The sequence below is a fragment of the Micropterus dolomieu genome, linkage group LG09, assembly GCF_021292245.1.
Source record: "Micropterus dolomieu isolate WLL.071019.BEF.003 ecotype Adirondacks linkage group LG09, ASM2129224v1, whole genome shotgun sequence".
NCBI classification, from domain to species: Eukaryota; Metazoa; Chordata; class Actinopteri; order Centrarchiformes; family Centrarchidae; genus Micropterus; species Micropterus dolomieu.
Genome location: NC_060158.1, coordinates 17,183,605 through 17,204,434, shown reverse-complemented (window position 1 = coordinate 17,204,434; position 20,830 = coordinate 17,183,605). Strand labels below are relative to the sequence as shown.

General features: G+C 41.3%; 2 protein-coding genes across 2 annotated transcripts in view; both read right to left on the bottom strand.

Annotated features, from left to right (window-relative positions):
- Window positions 1-92: 92 nt before the first annotated feature.
- On the bottom strand, window positions 93-4,655 carry LOC123976797 (homeobox protein Hox-B2a-like). The gene is made up of 6 exons (XM_046059139.1): window positions 4,503-4,655; window positions 2,120-2,817; window positions 1,030-1,192; window positions 832-938; window positions 460-599; window positions 93-354 (listed from the first exon to the last, which is right to left on the bottom strand). Exons 1-6 carry the CDS (start codon window positions 4,534-4,536, stop codon window positions 93-95), a joined length of 1,404 nt encoding a protein of 467 aa, XP_045915095.1. The 5' UTR covers window positions 4,537-4,655.
- Window positions 4,656-9,271: 4,616 nt separating this feature from the next.
- The window catches only part of sdc3 (syndecan 3), a 41,745-nt gene continuing 30,186 nt past the window's right edge, over window positions 9,272-20,830 (bottom strand). The window contains exons 3-6 of the mRNA XM_046058956.1: window positions 17,543-17,798; window positions 16,922-17,477; window positions 14,517-14,706; window positions 9,272-12,190 (exon numbers count right to left, since the gene is read on the bottom strand). Of these exons, the coding sequence (XP_045914912.1) occupies window positions 12,024-12,190; window positions 14,517-14,706; window positions 16,922-17,477; window positions 17,543-17,798 (1,169 nt within the window). The 3' untranslated portion in view covers window positions 9,272-12,023. The remainder of the gene's footprint in view (window positions 12,191-14,516; window positions 14,707-16,921; window positions 17,478-17,542; window positions 17,799-20,830) is intronic.

Below are 20,830 nucleotides of genomic sequence, written 5' to 3'. Positions count from 1 at the left end.
AAATATTATTAAACCCTCTCTTGTGGAATGTCAATTATTTATATATCCCAGTATCACACTTTCACATTTGCCTGCTTCTTCATAACAGACATTCATGGATTACATTCATCTAGTTTAATTTCACCACTTGGTAAAACTTCTAGTTTCGCACAAAGGCATCCTGACTCAGGAAAGAGGAAGGAAGGAAGGTTCAGGAAAATATCAGAGATCCTCAGACCTGGGCTGCTGAGGCTGGCCAGCAGGTTGTCGTACGAGGGCGGAGTCTGGTTGGAAAGGGTCGGGTAGGAAGGTGCCACAGGGGTTAGCTGGGGCATCTGGGTGGCAAAGTGCCCAGTAAAAGCGGGAGGTCCCTTACTGAAAAAGAGAAAAAAACATAACTAACAATAGTCATAGAGCCAGTCAATTAAGCTAAAATACGTAATACGTTATTTGCACCATGTGAGGACAATGCTGTAATACCTGTTGGTTGCCAGTGTACAATTGAGTTGGTGATGTGGGGAGCTGCTGCTGCATTCAGCTCTACCCGGTCTGTGTTCAACCTTTGCTGTGATGGAGCGCTCCACCTTCCTCCACTTAGCCCTGCGGTTCTGAAACCAGACCTGAGACACAGGAACATAGAGAGAGACAATAACATGGATATCAGGAGAAATAATGGAGGATGGTGGCAAGAAAATTGAAGGTGATGGAAACAAAAGGTGAAAGAAGTGAGTCAATGTTGAGACAGGAAGTGAAAACATTACTCTAAGTTTATTTTTACTTAAAACTGTAAAGGAGACGTAAAGGGGTCATAAGGGATATTTCACAATCAAAAGAGCAAGATGGCTGTCTAACCATAATTCTTTGAGGTGTGACACCAACTGAAGCAGCGATGACTTTCCTCTTCTCTGCGTCAGGATAGTGGTCCTCCTGGAACAAGGCCTCTAAATGCTCTAACTGATCTGTTCATGCACACAAACATGCACCAAACACAGGTCACCTGTTTGCATAGTCAAATCTGAACATACCTGGACAAACTGACAATTCGGTTACCAGTACTGTAGAGTGTTCGTGTTTTCTTCTTCGGTGCAGGCGGGAGCAGGTAGCTGTCCACCGTCTCTAATCCCGGCAGCAGAGGGAAGCTCAGGGCCCGGCCTCGACCCCTGCCGCAGTAGCGGATGGAACGTCGGGTGGAGTAGACCTGGGTTATCTCCATCTGCCATGAACCAGACAAACATTACCTCAGCACTCATTATCTCAGCTAAATATTGATCTGATTGACTGTGTTTTTCCTTTAAAAATTATGATTATCCAATTGTCACTAATCACATTTATTTAAAGCTGAATGCAATTTTGGAGGATGTAAACCAATAGCAAATAGGGATGTCTGCCTTCCAGAACACCGTTAAAGGTGTACCAATAAGTGCATAGTTCAATGTTTCAGCCCACAGAAAACAATACTTTTCTGGAAATAAAAGTTGGTTCAGTCCAAATCATTGACTTCCAGCCATCATCTATGTATTTCTCAAATGGGACACAGATCTGTACTCTAGGACGGCAGGTAAAACTGATCTGCCAATATTTTCTTAAACAGATCAGTTATTTGTTTTTTATTAAATATCAGAAAGCACTTGCCTATTGCAATTTCCAAGGTAATGTCTTCAAATTGCTTCATTTGTCTGACAGACAGACTAAAACCTAAATAATATTCAATTTACCGTAACTCAAATCAAGAAAAAGCAGCAAATCCTCACATTTGGGAAAGCTTGGACCATCAAATTGTTGCTTGAAAAAGGCTTAAACAATGTATCAATAATCAAAAAAGGTGACGATTATTTTCGTATCAATCAATCGATTAATTGACTAATTTTAGCCCTACTATACTAGACTCAGACTTTATGTCGCTTAGTAAGGGTCTATCCAGCCACCCCAAGACTAGCATGATGCTTTCACAAGCCAAGCTGAAGCAAATGTCTTGCTTTGCTCAACTTTATCTACAGTTCTCGGTGGTGAACAGAACCCTTCTACAAAAATCTATGAGATACTTCATGGTGAAGAAATACGTTCAGATGTTTGTCACTATATATGTTCATTGTTCAACAAGCATGAGCAAGTGATTGGTTAAGAGTCAGTGTGTCGTCACCTCGAGAGGCTGTGGACCCTGGTGGGGGAGACTGTGAGGTAGAAGGGGGCTGTATGGCCTTTTTGTCCCGTGGGGTTGAGGAGGTGCAGCCTGGAATGGGACTGGAGGTTGTGAGGAGTACAACAGGGGAATGGGGGCTGGAGGGCAATACAGCCCTGTCTCCCCACTACACAGGTAGACTGGATCAGACAAGTCGCAGCTGTTCATCAGTCCAATGGGAGGCACCGACAGAGCCAGGCTCTCCTCTGAGCTCATCACTGAAGCCTCCTGTATCTGACTCTTCTTGTCCTCCTCAAACCGCTCACCAGCATCTTTTAAAGCTTTCCTGTTTCTCACTCGCTCACTTAACTTTTTACCTCGCCTCTTCCTACTCTTTTTTTTCACATCTTTCTCTTCTAGACTTTTAGTGTCTTTGTCCTCTTGCTTATCAGCCATTGTTCCCTTCTGCACCTCCCGTGCCTCCTCCGTCCCCAGCCTACTCTCTGGCTTCACCTGCTCCTCCTCTTCTCCATCTGTCGCCATCAGTTCCTCTTCTGATACAACAACTTTCAACAACAATAACTTTCTTTCTGCCTCTTCATCTTCACTCTGATTAAACACGTCCTCCTCTCCTTCTCTCCTCCTCCTCCTTCTCATACTCCCTTGGCCATTCTTTGTTTGCAAATCCACCAGTTCCTCACACAGAAGACTTGGACAGTCTGCAACAGAGTGAAGTGAGAGGCTGAAAACCAGACCTGGAGAAAAAGATTCATGAGCTGCCTTTGTCTTGCTTCACAATAAGTTAGATATAAAATATATGAACCACTCGGGTCATCAGACTCTTGCTGTTCCATTGTTCATTTAAAACTGCCTTTAGTTGATGGAATAAGCTCCCTGAGGACTTAGGTTGTGCTCAGACTCTAGTCACTTTTAGAAGCAGCCTTCAAGCAATTTGCGTGGCCTTTTCAGTTAAGTATATCACATCTTTTCTAATAGAATTATTTATGTGCGTTTCTTCCCGTGTGCTTGTTGTGAACGTCTATTATTAGCAGTAGTAGTATTTTCTTTCTTTCCTTCTTAATCTCCATGTGAAGGATGTTGGGTTTTCCCCCGTGTATGTAATTTGATATATACAGTAAATAAAGCTTGGAGGCTGTTGAGTTAGGCGTCTCTGGTTTGTCACAATAAAAATGACAAATGCAGTCTTGTTTTATTCAGTCTCAAATATTTTTATAGTTCTGAACCTTTTTATAAAGACACAAAGGGGAATCAAATGAAACAGTTAAAACACATTGTTGCTATATTATAAGCTGATTCCAGTGTTTAATTTTGACTGTCAGGCCAACGAAAACTAAATTAATGAGGCTCCACCATAAGTGTGAGGAAGGTTTTGAACCTTAAGATTGTTTTCTTCATTGTCTAATAATCTGCTGATTAATTTAATGTTTTGGTCTGTAAAATGTAAGGGGGAAAATGCCCATAGGAATTTCAAATTTTCAAAACACTTGTTTTGTCCAAAACCAAAACATTTTCAGTTTACTATGATAAATCCAGCAAACATCCACATTTAAAAAGCTGGAACAACAGAATTAGGCAAAAATATCCTAATGCAGATTCAATTAATCAACAATTGTTTCAGCTCTACTTTGAACTGACATTCAGTCCATGTTGGGTATAATGTAACTAAAAATATCAAATTAAAACAGTTAACTGTATAAATAAAATGTGCCAAGTCTAAAAATTTACTTAATAAACTTTTTAGAGACCTATTTATCTATTGGCTATGGCCATGTTTGCAATGGTTTTCACCTCATAAGTCAAGAAAAGATATATCTTATTATATTTATTTGATTTTATGTCCCGTAAATTTATTTAACTTGGTCAGTTATAGAGTTGGAGCTCCTGGAGGCTTTAAGTATAAATAATTTCACCTAAAAAGTACTGTCAGAAATAACTTGATAATGTGAGAAGAGTTATGTCTTTCATATTTCATAAAGTGACCTACAGGTTGAATAACGCCTGATAAACGTCATCCTCAGGAGGAGCTGCTGCCTGCAGTGACTTAATTAGTGTCCCAGCTGCGCAGCGCCTCGTGCCACCTCACCTGACAGTTAATTAACTCTGGCCGGCTAGCTGCAACTAAACTAGCTAACCTGTCCCCATCTACAAACACAGGGTCGTGAATGTTAATAACATACTTTTAAATTCTGTAATGGTCTCTGAGGAGCTGAGCAGCACGGGGAGCCTGACCTCACAGGAAGGGTTATGAGCTTTAAATCCTTCCAAAGTTTTCTTTCAAAGGTTACAAAATGACAGGGAAGTTGAGTAAAGCTTTGGTCGGCCGGTTGAAATAAGCAAGCCAATAAGCCAATAAAACAATTAAATGTCAGCCTAAATGTCTTACCAAAATCTTCGGCCAAATCACAGTCGGCGTCCATTGCGACTCAAGCCAGTCAAAACCAATAAAGTTTTACTAACAATCAATTAAGCCACGTTGTTTCACGAAGCGAATTGCTCCTGGACTGGAGGCTAATGAGGTTGATTGGTTGATTACCTCGGTCAGCAGCGTGACAATTATCGCGCGAAGGGTGAAACTCTACCAGCCAATCAGTGACCACAACAGGTCCAATCAAAACCTGTAGGTACAGTCTGAGACTGATTTAATAAAAAGTTCGTTTTTAGTCACTGAATATGGCTGAATAATTGACTGTTTTACATTTTAGTTTATTAATTTGTTGTTTTGGCCAAATTTTCTATTCACTGATTATCGCTGATTATCTATGTCAAGCAATACATTTAATATATAGCTAAATGTACAAAAAAGATGTTAAAACATAAAACACCTGTAAGCATTAGGAGGTTCTCATTTCTTTATTTTAGTTTGTATCATCCTAGTCTCCCTGACATGTTTATATTCAGTTATATTGTCTGTTACCTGCCTGTACTTTTTATATTTGTTTCAAAAAATGTGTTGAGAAAGATTTATCTTGTGACCCTTTGGATGCGGCCCCACCCACAAGTTGGGAACCACTGAACTAAACTACACTGCGTGCACAAGTATGTAAGTATTTTGAATGAATAATTATTTCTATGCACATTTTCCAACTCTAAAGCATATAAAGTTGAATGAATGAAAACTGCAAAATACCAGTCAGACAGATTCAACATTCTTGAAATAGCTAAACTTTTGAATTGTATCCAATGGACTGTTAAACGTTTTGTTGCTAATAGTTAACTGGGGCGCAAAAAGCACATGAAGAAGAAAAGGCACAAATTAGCTGCAAAAGACTTATGTAGAATTATACGTGAAGCTTCCAGGAACCCATTATCCTCCAGTGCCCCATACTCCAGAGCTGCAACCTACCTGAAATGTCCAGAGGTACAAGGTGCCAAGTGCTCAGAGACATGGCCATGGTGAGGAAGGCTGAAACACAACCCCCACTGAATAAGATTCACAAGGTGAGGCTTCAAGATTGAGCAAAGAAATACCTGCAAACAGATTTTTAAAAGGTTTTATGGACAGATGAAGTGAGAGTGACACTTGATGGATGGGCCCGTGACTGAATCACTGATGGCCACCGGGCACAACTTCGACTCAGGTACCAGCAAGGTGGTGGAGGGGTACTGGTAAGGGCTGCTATCATTAGGGATGAGATACTTGGACCTTTTTGAAGATGGACTATAACTCAGCCCCCAAACCTACTGCTAGCTTCTGGAAGATACTTTCTTCACATACTGGTACAGGAAAAGGTCCTCAGTTTTCAAGAAGGCCACAGTCTTTATGCAGGACAATTATTCATCACATGCCTCCAAGTACTCCACTGCTTGGCTAACCACCCAGGGCCTCAAAGATGCGAGAATATTGGCCTGGCCCCTTTCCTTACCTGACTTAAATCCTATTGAGAACTTGTGGGCCCTTCTCAAACGTCAGATTTACAGTTAGGGCAATACACCCCTCTGAGCAGCATTTGGGAGGCTGTGGTTGCTGCTTCAGCGAAAGTTGATAGTGAACAGATCAAGAAACTGACAGACTTAATGGATGAAAGGCTCATGGCAGTTATTGAAAAGGTGGCTTTATTGGTCACTAAATATTTTATCAAAGGCCAAAAATTTTGTGTTGTTACACTCATTCTAAAAATTGAGAATAACGAGAATAATTATATCGAAATTATTTTGACAATTTACCATAGTTGCATAATAGTTCTGCACATATATATTCTCCTGAGCAAGACAAAACTCACTTTTCCTTAGTTAAACATTCAGGTTTGAGGTTCAGTTATATTTTGGATTGACTGAGAGCATTGTGTTTGTTCAACAATAAAAATTAATCCTGAGAAATACAATTTGCCTAATAAGTGTGCACAGTGTAACGTTAGCCTATAAAGTTGTTGAACTTAAAGCTACACAACAGTAAAATGTTGCTGCTTGTCTATCTAATAGAGTATTTTTACACTGTGGTATTGGTACCTCTACTTAAGTAAATTACCTGAGTATTCCTTCCACCACTAATATTCATAGTACATCTGTTTGTACTCAAAAGTGAATCTCAATTATCTCTTTATAACTTCCGTGGTATCACTATAATGTGCAGTAATAACAATTCTGAGGCACTGATCTCAATAAAATTGACTATTGGATTGTTTCAGTAATGTTTTGTAAGATTGGGTATGCACAATAAAAATCCATGTAGCCTATAATTAAAACTAATCATACCCCTGTGAATCATATCGCCATAAAATTATACTGTAGCTTAATAAAAGACTACATTATTATGAAACTTGAGTCGTTTAATGCATTTTAATGTGTTTTGGGATTTCAGTGCAGGTTGACTCAACTGTTAAGCACTGACGGGCTGCTGCTTTTTCAGATGATTTATTCACACATTTATGTGTCCTTAAGTATAAAAACACCAGAAAGTATCAAACCTTTTTGGCTTGTGACTAGGGTTGAGCGAGTACTCGGTTGAAAGGAGTATCTGGTACAAATAATATAGGTTACTTTTTATGAGTACTAGTTTCATGTGTCAGTATCTGTTTTCTAATAAACTATAAATAGGAACCTTTTTTTACAGTTTTAAACTGTTTTAAACAGTTTTCTAATAAATATAGCAACTTCTGATCAACCCATACCAATTTCATTATTTATTAACTTCCGGTAAGTCCCGCCCATTCTAAGTACAAATACAGATACAGATAATTTAATTTGTTGAACAGATACATATACAGATACTGGTGTACTTGCTCATACCTACTTGTGACCCTGCAAATGTTGTACCCAGTCATGACTAGTTTAACCAAAGTTTTATTCAATAAAAGCCTGAACGGCTAAAAAAATGAATTAATGAATAATCTTGTGACCCCTCAGACTTATCCTGAGTCCTTGCTGGGGTCCAGTCCCCTAAATTGGAAACCACTGCAGTAAATTGAGAATAATTAATGCAGGTCCCCCGCGACCCTGTACGCAGGATAAGCGGTTGACGATGGATGGATGGATGGATAATGCCGATCCTTTGAGCTTCTTATTCTACAAAGGCTTAAAATGGGGCAACTAAAAGTCATTGTTAAATAAAGTATACATATAACAGCTCACTATCTGTTACTCAGTTATAGAGGCTACAGAGCTCCCAATCCAAGCTAATGCATGTCTGTTGTGAGAAAGCCAGGTTAACATCAGGTTTGTCTTACCACAGTTGTTCCTCTGTTACCCACCAGATGGGGTACTGACTGGACCAGGCTCTTAAACCTTCTTCTGTCTACTCCAACTCTACTTCAGCTTTCACTCCTCTGTTCTACCCCTCCCACACAGAAGAGTTCTCACATAAACCCCCCCACCATCCTCTATGTGAGGCACATTTCCATATCACCAGCCCACTACTGAAGCTATGCCTGGTACTCCACCACATCAGGTGACCTTGGTTTCATCAGGTTTGATGCAAAGAATGTAAATTGAAGCTCTGTTTAGAACAGTTTCCTTTCCTGTGTGCTCACAAATCCCCACAGACAGTTTATCTAATCACTTCATAAGTACACTTTTATGTGACGACTTAAAAACAATAACATCTCTGGTTGTTCCTCCCTTGAGGGTCTACTGAGTTCAGCAAGTGTAAATGGGCTGTTAAGAGGCTGCGATCATACCTATACTATAAACAGTAGCTAGTATGCATACATGGTTGCATGTAATGTCACCAGGTCAGAAAAGGCCAAGCTAATGCTGGAGTGTGTTAACACCAGAGCGAGACTTTGTGTCTGCATGTAAGTTCTTCTGAATGCCTTTTTTTATCCACAGTTTCAAGTCCTGAGTGAACAGATGAACAAATGGTAGGCCTCAAGTTTGAATTCAATCCAGCACCGGGGGGGTTGTGTTGAGACCAAGGATTGAAAGAGTCAGTTCACCCAAATGGTCATCTTTTATTTTTTTCACTTATAACTTCTGAGGCTCCAAAAATCCCCAGGTTCAATGCATGTTAATTGCTTTTGGTTATTTGAATAACGGTGCATTTGTTAGGGAATTAGCACAATTGGTACTGTGGCCTAATCTTTTTAGTTTTGCAGGGGAAATCTGTGTCAAAATCAACATTATTTTTGTTTATATTGTGCTCACATTCCTAAACCAAGTTGCGTCTGGGACGCAAGATGTAGTCTGGTGTGTGCAACGTAGTTTGACACTTTTTTGCTTTCTTACCAAGAGTGAGATGAAAAAGTCAATGCCAATGTCAGGCCAGTTAGCTTAGCTTAGCATGAAGACACCTACCAGCACCTATACAGCTCGCTCCAGCCATCCAAAACATAGTCCGGCACACACCGGCACATGACCCCTTAAAACCACAACTTGTCGTTTTTATACTTTGGTTTTTTAATCGTCCCATCTAACTCTGGGCAAGAAAGTGAATAAGTGCATTACCTAATATACCGATATATTCCTTTAATGGGTACATGGAGGTGATATGGCACATACATACTGCACAGAAGGTGTTTGGTCACATTTTTGCTTCAGTCATGTGATTGTTCATTTTTATTTTGGTAATTCTTCTTCTTCTTCTAGTTTGTGACCAGACCCAGTTCAAATCGAAATTATCCATCATGTATTATTGAGACCAGACACTAACAGTAGAATGGAAAATGACAGGTGTTTTGATTGATCCACTTAAAATTTAAAAAGACAAGAGAGGACAGATTTACCCAATCAGGTTTTTTATTTGGAACAGAGTGGCAAATTAGTGACAGGGCGGTGGCGTAGAGGATCCGCCTCCTCTCGCTCACTCAGCCAATGACAGAAACTCAGCCTTAAAAAAATGCAAATGTATAAAAACAGGAATGGGAACAGCAAACATAGAGTCGTGTAGCCTCCATTGGGCTTCACACACACACACACACGCATACCTACACTCACACACGTACAAATTCACCCTCTCTCTCACACCCACACGTCTTATTTGGCTACGCAGGCTTAGATGGGTACAAACACACGTTTACACTTTGACAGTCACTTTAGAAAAGACAGTACGTGTTAAGATCATTCCTGCCTGTGAGAAAGTGGCGTGTTATCTGCCCGTCTGCCCTGCGGCAGAGAGACAGACAGGCAGACAGACAGACAGTGAAAAGACAGTTAGAGTGTGAAAGCCACTGTGAGGGACCAGCTGTCCCTCGTTCAGCAGTGAACAGACTAAACACACGCAGACACACACACGTCGACAGGCTAGTCAGTGTACACAAGTCTGCTGTGAAATACCAAGGTGAAGCGCGCGCACACACACACAGACACACGTACAGGTGGCGGGTTTAGATGAAGTGTAGACACACATACACACACACACACACATATTCTCATACTGGTGAGGGGGCAGGTGACGTACGCACACAGGAGTGGAAGAGGTGTGTTACCTGTCTGTGGAAGAGCGTGAGAACTGCTGGAGTAGGTAAACACACACTCAACCATAGTACATTCCAACTTTAACTCACCCCTCTTTTTCTTTCAAACGCACAGAAACACACACACAGGCATCCACACACACACACCGAGACTAGTATAGTTTTGACTCCCATGCATTTTTGTTCTACAGTACTGAGTATAATAGAAGCTACTAGCCCAGTCGCACTGGTGTGGTTATTGTTACAATCTCCTAGATAGAAGCACTCCTGTCTCCTCACATTCCCCTTCGCAAACCAAATCCTAACCCCGTTTCCCTGTTGTCCCCCCCCCCCCCAAAAAAGAGTCCAACAGCAGGCAAAGTTGACCCCATGAACACCAATTCAGTCTCTCTCTTCTCATAACCTTAGCTTCAATGACAAGTCGTGATTTTGACCAAATTAATGCTTGTGGGTGCAACTTCCTGCGCAGATTCACGCTTCCTGTTTTTCATTATAGCCCCTCTCACTTCCCAGAGGCCCTGCCCATCCCCAAACAGAGAGCCAATGGTGGAAGAAAAAGAAAGTGAGTCATGCAAAAGGTGTGTGTGGGGGGAGTATCAGATGACGTGATGACATGACACGTAGTTGTGCTTTTACACAAACAGACCAAACTCTAAACCAACCGGCAAATGATCCATAACTAATCAATAACATATTGAAACCACCTGATCTCGCTTGTATCACAAGTGATGACTATCACAATGATGGTGATGATGATGATGAGGGGTTTGATATGCATTTGAATGATATGATTTACAGAATATTTCAAGTCTGTGTGGTGTATTCAGATGCACAGCAATTTTATGTCTGCACTTCTGTGTTTGTTTGTGTGTGTGTGTGTGTGTGTGTGTAAGTGGCTGACGAGAGCACAGTTCATCTAAGTGATGACTGATGTGATGAATAAAAACTCTTCATGATCATGCAGATGGATAGTGATGCCAGAAAGGATACGTTGATATTTACATATAAACCTTTTTTAAAACTGCTAAATACACATCCTCCTGTTTAAGTATCATTATTGTTATTATTATTATTATTTCGGTATTATTATTTTTCACCACCCAGCCCCAAAACATTGATATATTATTGGTTATTATTACTATCCATAACTAGTCTTTGTACAGCTAAGAGGAGCAGATGGGTCGCCGGCTCGGCGTGAGCAAATGTCTATATGACCAGACACTGTTTCCACAGCGGCTCCCGGACGTTGTGAAACACATCGAGGGTCGAGCACTGTTTTCTGGTTGGCCAAGCACAGAGAGAGAGGTCAGAGCCACCTTCAAGCTGACACCAGTGTGTGTGTGTATGCATGTACATGTGTATGTTTATGTGGCTGTATGGATGTGCGTTTACGTCCTTGAGCACCACAGGGATGGAAGGCACAAAAGAGACCTTTCCTCTCACCTTTGACCCTGGGCTCTGTGCGGCCAACCAGACGCTCTGTCTGTTTTTTGGGGGGGTTAGGGTTGAGCCCACCACTCTCTTTTTCTTTTGTGTCTCGCTCAGCTCGCACCGCCCCTCTCCTCTTTCTTTTTAGCCTTTCCATTTACTCCATAAAAACAGAGGAGGAACTTTTTTTTGTGCTGGAAAACACAGGTTAAGAGCTTGTGTTTTGTTTGTTTTTTTGCCGTTGTTATTTTTTTTTTTTACAAAATAATCATATCATTACATACAGAACAAGAGAATCTGCAGAATATCGATAACAACATTTACTTTTAAAAACATCTCGTGTTTATGTGTTATTTTTTCAGAATATATTTAGATTTTTTTCTTTCTTTTTTTTGTCCTCTTTTTTTGTTTTCATTGAAAAGAAAGTTCCAAGTCTGCAGAGAGAAAGGCGCTCTCAGGTGTTTTGGAGACGAGAGGAGAGAGGGATGAGGAGAGGCGAGCAGATGAGGGGGAAGCGACGAAGAAGAAGAGGAGCAGGAGGAAGGGGCTTAGAGTATCTTTCTCTCTTCTCTCTCTCTCACTCTTTCTCTCTCCCTCGGTTTGCGGTGCGTCTCTCTGGCATACGAGTGTTATGCGTAAAACTCCTCCTGCTTGTCTGGTTTCTGGTAGGTGACGGTGGCTTGTTTAGGTTCCTCCAGTGTGTAGCTTCCCTCGTCCTTCTTCTTCATCCTGTACACCAGCAACATAACCAGGAAGGCAGCAAACAAGGCGCCCACCACTCCTCCCACTATCACCGCTAAAGAAAGACAGAAAGAGAGGTTAGATATCAAAAACTTTGCAGAACAATACAGATCAGATCCTACAAACACTGAGAAATAAACATAAACAAACACTACACACTACACTACATCACGACAAACGCATTGTTTCAAACACACCTAGTATGAAAGCAGAGCAAAGCTACCACATCATCACTATCAGCTAGCTGCTAAGTGAAGACTGATGAGCCTGAATGTGCCAGCATACGTTCTGTGCTGGCAACAGCTTTGTGCTAAATCGCAGCCCTGCAGTGCTACATAGTAGTTTAGCCCAATGGGGCCGGTGTAACCAATCCGCAGCGGCTGCAATTTTCCTCCTTCTTCTGCACACATCGCTAATGAACTCTTGCTGTGTGCGACAGATTAATGTGTGGTTATCAAATGGGGAGGAAAAAACTTTCCCTTGTTAAGCTAATTGGTATTGACGCCAAAACGGTGAACAAACTGTTCATTACACTTCTACTAACTACTGTTCCCATTCATTGTGTGTTTACTTTGTTTATTTCATCACTGTCAAAATCAGAGTGCATAGGCTGGGGTTTTTAAAATAGTAGAACTTTTCACCATGCACTGTTACTGCAAAGGCATTCACCCCTCCTGACTTTTCACACCATTTCTTGTAATTTTATTTTTATTTATTTAATTTTATTTTATTTTATACATGCAGTTTTTATGTGTTATATTTCAATTTAATTGAATTGAATTGTTCATACATATGTACCTCTACCATCCCTGATTTTACTGTGGAAGACAATTGTGATATTGGACATGAGAAATATTAACTGAACGCATGCAGTTTCTTATTTTTAGAAGAACTACTTTTCCTTAAATCCATAATATCAGATCTTTATTGCCATCACTGACTAAAAGATTTTCAGCCATGCTCGCAGCATGGGTCCATGGATGCCACTGTCATTCAGCCTGTCCACATTGGTCCAGACTAAAATGTCTCGACAGCTATGGGATGGATTGTCATGACATTTGGTCCATACATTAATGCTGTCGTCACAATGAATTGAACTTTGGTGACTTTGGTTTCATCAAGCATCATCATCAAAATGTCTATTCATCCAATACTTTGGTTTATGACCAAATACTTGCAAAACTAATGAAATTCCCATCAGCCTCAGCTGTACTTTTTGTTTAGTGCTTCTTAGCAAGTATCCACATGCTTACAGGCTAAACTAAGATAGTGAAAACATTATTCCGACTAAACATCAGCATGTTAGCATTGTCACTGTGAGAATGCTAACATGCTTAGCATGCTAATATTAACATTTAGCTCCTAAGCCCAAGTACAGCCTCACAGAGCTGCTAGCATCACCTTAGCCTAAAAATATTAAACGTGCCCAGCACAGTACTGTGAAATATAGAATAGATTTGGGGGGATGAAAGGCAATTTTCCAATAGTTTTGGATGAAAAACATTATGAAGGAAACACAACTGCAAAGTACCATATAATTTTTGAAATATTTGGCTGGGGGAAAAAGCCTGATTTAAATATAAATGTTATCTTTTATTTGTCAAAACTTTGAAATCCTTAGTCTGAATTAGTGTGAAAAATCAAAGATTGTTACTACCTGCAAATTACTGTATATCCCACGTTCCTTGATATGTTACTTCCACAGATGAAAGCGACTACACATGTACAGCACTATGTATATATATATGACTGTATGAGCCTGACATGTCCAGTCATAATTTGGTTCTACCATATAGACAGTCTAGTCTAAAGTCTGTTGCCTCCTGTTCTTTACCAATGACCAGGAAATCAGCGAAAACCACCGCCAGCAGTCCCCCAATCAGAACAGCTAAAGGAGAGACAGAGAGCCAGTCAGGTCAGGAGAGTTGGCTGCTCCCTCACTTTCTACAACAGCTCTTTGGGATGAGGAGAGGGGGGCACTTGAAAAGAAATTGGATTTACCCAGAGGGAAAATGATGAGAAAAAGAGGGGAGAAAGGAGGGGTGGGATGACCCAAGAAGAGGATTGTTTGTTCTCAATGGGTCAAACAGGGCTAAGTAGCACATTCACTTATTGTGATGAATCTGCTCTACGAGGTAATGCCAGTTTATCTTAGCAGCTCCCAGAAACCAGGGAAAGAAGACAGGAGGCAACGGGGAAATTTAATCTGTTGATCTGAGAGGTGACTACCAAGTGGTATGTTTGACAGAAAGGCAGACAGACAGGATCAGATAGACATGTAGTGAGACAGACAGACACAGAGCTTGATGACCAGGACACATATCTGGACAAAAGTTACAAAAAACATTATTAACATTGACTTTACTGACAGATTTTCCTACCTATCAAGACCTCTTTTCTCTCCAGGATGTTCTTCTGTGGCAGCTGGGCGGCAGAGCTTCCTCCGTCCACCGTGTTGCCGATCAGATCAGGATCCACTGGCATTACACCTTGACCAAGATCATTACGGCGATCATCTCGGATCTCGAAATCTCCACTTGGTCCTGCAGCACCCACATCATTGTTACCATCCTGAAAGAGAGAATGAAACTAACTCACTGAGACCAAACCAACACAAACAGAGAACTTTCCATGGCACATATTCACCTTTGAAACAATGGGCCTCTATATGTTCTGATTGTTGGAAAGTTGCATATTGTCCAACACATATATACACACTTCATAAAATCTGGCAGCTTAATTACGATGTGGAAAACCAGACAAATCTAAATGCATCACACTTTAATGCAGGACTGCTGCAAATAAACAGAAGCACACCAATCAGAGAAATTACTCTGGTCTGTAAATTATTAAGCTGTCAGAGTTAAAGAGGCAGTCAGAAAGAGGGCTGAGTATCAAACCCCAGTAGTAATTGGTACTGACCAACATTAGTCCATGAAAACAGAGTAATGAAAAGGCTAGTATGTGAATACTTGGTCAGTTTTGTGCTCTTATTCACTCATTCTTTGATCAGATAGTTCCTTATTTAAATCATCATTTTGACAATTTCAGACTGTATTTTATTTAGGCAACAAAAACTGTACGGCTGCTTGTATTTATGCTAAATTTAAAGGTTAAGTCTGGCAATATTCTGAGTTACAAAGAAGATTTGTCTGTGTAGCCAATACCTGATACAGCTTATTCTTCTGTGCCATTAAAAAAACACATAAATGAGCCACACTGTTGCACTGGGTTACATGCAGGGGTGTTAATCTTTCAGTATCTCAAGGTTCAATAACAATTTCTAAAAAATCAATTTGCGATTGAGTATATTGGGGTGCTAAATTGTAGCTCTACTGTAGTCCGATGTCTGCTAAGACAGGCAGAGTGACAAAAAGCAGCTTTACGGCATGAAAGCGACTCTGGGTGATTACATTACATTAAATTTAACTCTGGGTGTTGTGTGTGATGTGAGCACAGGCATTTGTGGAGTTCCCAGAGTACTTGATTTTCATTTTGCTTGGGGGGCAACGTTACTGGAGGTATCAACTATAGTAGCTAATTTTAATTTAAGAACATTTCATGGTTTCTGCTTGACAAATGTGAAGACTTGCTGCTTATCTTTTTAATAATTTTTATTTATTATTAATAATGTTGAGGTTGGGCTTTTAGTTGAAGTTGGCATTTTCTGCATTAGTCTTTTACTTTTAATATTTTAATATTTTAAGTACATTTTCCTGATTATACTTACACAGTCTTTCTACATACACCGCAGGGCCCCTAACATGGATGTCGCCATCCATGATCTGAGCTCCCATGGAAGCAATAAAATCATGCATCTGTCTGTCTGTAATTCATTTATCAACAACCATTATTTTGAATCACAAATGATGTACTATTCATTTCATTAGTACTATTACTTATTCATTAAAAATATAAACAGACTTAAATCAACATGTTTTCCTAATGAACTACGCAGCGCACCGCATGACTGACATGATGGCTGCACTTCTCCACCATCAGCCACTATCGTGCACAGTAGCCCACAGTTTTGATCAAACAGGTTAACTAAAACTTACACACTGAACCTTTAAGTTGACTTGCGCGTTGTTATTGGTCCTTTTATGGGATTTGTTGACAATACAAAAAATATACAAGTCTTACCCTTTAACTTTTGAGAAAATTGACATCCTTTGTTAAAGGACAAGTTTCATTCCTTGATCACTTTCTTTCTGAAACTGAGATGAGAAGATTGATACTACTCTGCTGTTTGTACATTAAGTACGGAACTAGAGACCGGAGACGATTAGCCTAGCTTAGCATAAAGACTGGAAACAAAGGGAAACAGCTAGCCCAGGTTTGTCTAAAACTCAAACATACTCTCACCAGCACCTCTAAAGCTCATTAATCTACATGCTGTATGTTGTTAAATCCATACACCAACACTTTGTCTTGCTATAAGTATTACATCAACTTGGCGCAGTGACTCCCAGAATTTTGTGAAGCCCTCGTGAAACTGCCAGGCAATCAGTGATGACGTATGTTGTCTGGGTGGATGGGTAAACCTAAGTCATTTTTACATAACTCTGAGTCTAAATTCCCCTATGAGAGGGGAGGAGTTATTATAGAAACTCCCTGCTGTGTGGTGTTTTATTGCGTGGGTTAGGGTTAGAGATGATATTGAGGTCAGACCTCGACACTACAGATCGGCACTGTTCAAATTCTATATCAACGTAATAATGTGAGTTGGCTAACTGAACTAATTAATGTTAACTAACTAATTGAACTAACTAATTTTGACTCTCACCTGTGTAGTTGTGGGCTGCTGTGGGCGGGTTGTTTTCTCTGTTGGCACTGCCTGAGTGGCTGTCGTACTTGGAACCCTGGGCCTGAAGGGGAACCTGGTCTTGACAGTGGTGGTGATCGTGGTGGTGGTAGGTGCAGCTGTGGTGGGCTCAGGGGTGGTCTCAGCTGTGGTGGGCATGTCTTCCTCTGTGGTGGTTTCCATGTCGAAGCCTATGTAAAACGATGTAGGTTCGGGTGACATGTTGAAGTCCTCTTCTTCTTCTGTGGTGCTCAGGTCGTCCAAGCCGGCAGAGGGCGCTGCACTTTCCACAGGGCTGATTGCCGGATTGGTGGTCACCACGGGGACTGCAGCAGGGGATCGTGGGGCGGCTGTGGTCTGGGCGGCGGCCCTGATTCGCTCCAGCTCTCTCTCTCTTTCAAGCTCACGCTCTCTCTGCCTCTCTCTCTCTTTCTCACGCTCTCGCTCACGCTCCCTCTCTCGCTCGCGCTCTCTCTCCCTCTCCTTCTCCCTCTCCATTTCCCGGACCCGCTCCCTCTCTCTTTCCCTCTCTTTCTCCCTCTCCAACTGTCTTCCCTCTCCAACTGTCTCTCCCTCTCTCTCTCCTTCTCCAGTTCCCTCTGCCTCTCTTGCTCTTTCTCTCTCTCTCTCTCTACCTCCATCTCATTCTCCTCTCTCTCTCCTACCGAGAACACACCGCTCTCGCCATCGGCCTCGGTGGTCAGCAGGGTGGTGGTAGTTTCCTCTGGGTTGGGGCTCGGCTCAGCTGCAGGTGAGGCGGAAGGGGCGGGCCCGGTGGCCTGGGTGGTGGAAAGGAGGAGGGGCTCTTCCGTGGTGAAGGACACACCCACCGATGTTGGCCTCATACTGATATCAGGAACTGGAGAGGAGAATTTCGAATTAAGAAATTAATTAAACAACAATAAGCAGAGGAGGCAAAAAAATGTAACCTTTTACACATCTCACTCAGTCACACATCCTGTTCATCTCACAGCTCACACACTCACATCCCCGCACAAACAGTAAAACCACTTGTTCCTTTTTCACGTCTCCTTAATAAACACTCACTGTCGCTGTACACAGCAGTGTATATGAACACTATTTATTTCAATGAGGGTCTTTTGAGGACACATGCATACATTTCACTGTGTGGATATAGTAAATATAGTCCACTATATAGTAAATGGGAAGTTTTTAGCATTTTTGTCTTTGACAGGATACAGTTGAAAATCAGACAGAGAGATGTGAAACAAGGTGCCCTGCTGGATTCAAACCAGGTATGTTGCAGTTAAACAGCATAATGCCACATATACTGCTAGCCTTCCATGATGGCCCTAAGCCGGCTTAATTTTGAAACGCTTCCTCTTCACTCTGGTTTGGACTTCTATCTACAATAAGCCGGGATTTTTCTCATCCAAAAATGGAGCTTGTTAAAAAAGCTCTCTATAGTTGAAGAATAAAAACACCTGCCTCATGGCTTACAGTGGATGAGGGAAGACTGAGTTCGATGATGTAAGCCTGGTGGAGGGCTGTGTGGCAGTCAGGTTAAAGGTGTAGTCAAGCATTTTAGTATTGTTCTTCCATAAGGATGGGGGACTTACAATCAGCAGATATAAAAAAGACTGGTCAAAATCTGTGAGGCAAAGGCCAATATATCCTGACTTTTCGTCCCTAGTGTGACTCAAGCTCCCAAAAGGCTGGAACCTAAATTTTTTGGACTGCAACCAATATCACCTTTTTACGCAAGAGTCTCCTTGACTGGTAAACACCCACATCTTTCAAACTCCACGCCCTTATTTGTAACACAGGATTTCTGTTATTATTGAGGTATTTAAGTCCCAGCCCAGGTAACACTGATGACATCACTATTAGAGCCCGACCGATATGTTTTTTTGGGGGCCGATGGCGATATTAAAGTATGCCGATTTTTAGATTTTGAAAATGATTTGGATACCTGTATAAACTACACTTAGAGCAGGCCAATATTGAAAGCTGTTCTGTATGTGGGCTTCAATACCTTTTCCTGAATGGATTATGTTAAAAAACAAAAAAGCCACAGGTGAAGCCACCATGGCGGCGGCTGTGGCTCAGGAGATAGAGCGAGTTGGCCGTTAATCGGAACGTCGGCGGTTCAAACCCCGGCTCCCCCTGGTTGCATGTCGAAGTGTCCTTGGGCAAGACAAGTTTTGATGTGCTTGTTGTGTTTCCCCAAGTGTGGAACAGTTTTTCAAGTTGAAGGGGTGGATAAGACATGCCTTTGGTGTGAGAGACCGCTGTTCCGCCAGTGTATGAGTGAGTGTGAATGTTAGTTTCCGTTTGAGCACTTAGGCTCAGTGTATGAATGTGTATGACTGGTGAATGCAGATGTAGTGTAAAAGCGCTTTGAGTGGTCGAAAAGACTAGAAAGGCGCTATACAAGTACGGAGCATTTACATGGCATTAGCTAGCTTTGTGGCTAATCTAATTTAGCAATGTGCAGCGTTAGTTAGAAGTGATGAACTACGAAGAAATTATAGGACCTTTCGCTAGAACTGCCACACTGTTTCAGAAAAAATCTACAGTCACATTTGTCAACAGCATAGCTTCCACCACTCAACTACTGTAACATTAAACATACTGGTGTGACCCAGGAGGAAACAATGAGAGGGAAGTGAAAAACGGGAGGTTTAGCAACATGCGTGCGGGAAGGGGGTGCAGAGGGTACTGCAATACCCCTTATTGACAGGGAGGAACACAGTGTGCGAATGGCATGTGCAGACTACATAATGGGCACTATTGTTACTAAACGGCAACATAAAATACAGCAGGTTAGTGCTGAATTCAGAGGATGTTCTGGTTGATTTTACAGCCTAATAATTTGACGTCAGCAGCTGTTTGCACTGTTTTGTCACAATGAGTGAATAATCATGTGCGCACAAATCATCCACCAGTCCCCTACCCAACTAATTATTTTCTCAGATTTACCCCACCTCTACCGATCCTTTTAACTTTCCATGTGATTTTTTTATTGTTTAGTGTTTTCTTCAACGGTTTACTTTAAAGATTTGAGAGTCTGCTGTCAGTCATTTTAAATGTTTCCATCGGTGCATTAATGTCACAGCAAATACCGTGGGACATTTATGCAGCAAAACTAAAAACTGTAGTTATAAACTTGACAGGACAGACAGAGGAAAGTCTGCAGAGGAAACAGAATTCTGCTTTTAGCTTCTAAAATAATTTAGACGCACTAATGGAGGATTGATCAGAAGGACGGCTGCTTTACTCCAAACAGTTTCACTGTATAAACCTGGAATGTGTGTGAGACCTTTTGGATGTGGAGAAGAAAACAGAACATTAATTAACGTTAGATTCTAACCGATCCTGTCGGCGTGTCATGAGATTTAAATATGAAGTTATGCTGCTGTGCCTCGTGCGTAAATGCGCACAGCGTCTTTGCTTTACCCTATTTCACCCTCCACGAAAGTTACAAAATGTATCGTCCAAAGCTCTGCCTGCAAACAGCAGTGCTCTCTGCACGCACAACATTTTGATGTGCTTGTTGTGTTTCCCCAAGTGTGGAACAGTTTTTCAAGTTGAAGGGGTGGATAAGACATGCCTTTGGTGTGAGAGACCTGGGTTCAATTCCCCACTGTGACCCATCTACCATTGTGTCCCTGAGCAAGACACTTAACCCCTAGATGCTCCAGAAGCGTGCAACCTCTGATGTGTATAGCAATTGTAAGTCGCTTTGGATAAAAGTGTCAGCTACATGAAATGATGGTAGAGACTGGTAGGTATAATCAGCTGCACATTTAAGTTGATCATGTTATCAATGTTTTTTATTCAAATGATTTCATTCATACATACATACATACATACTGTATATCAGTCCAGACCTCAGTGACCTCATACGACCACTCTGTGTTGAAGGAA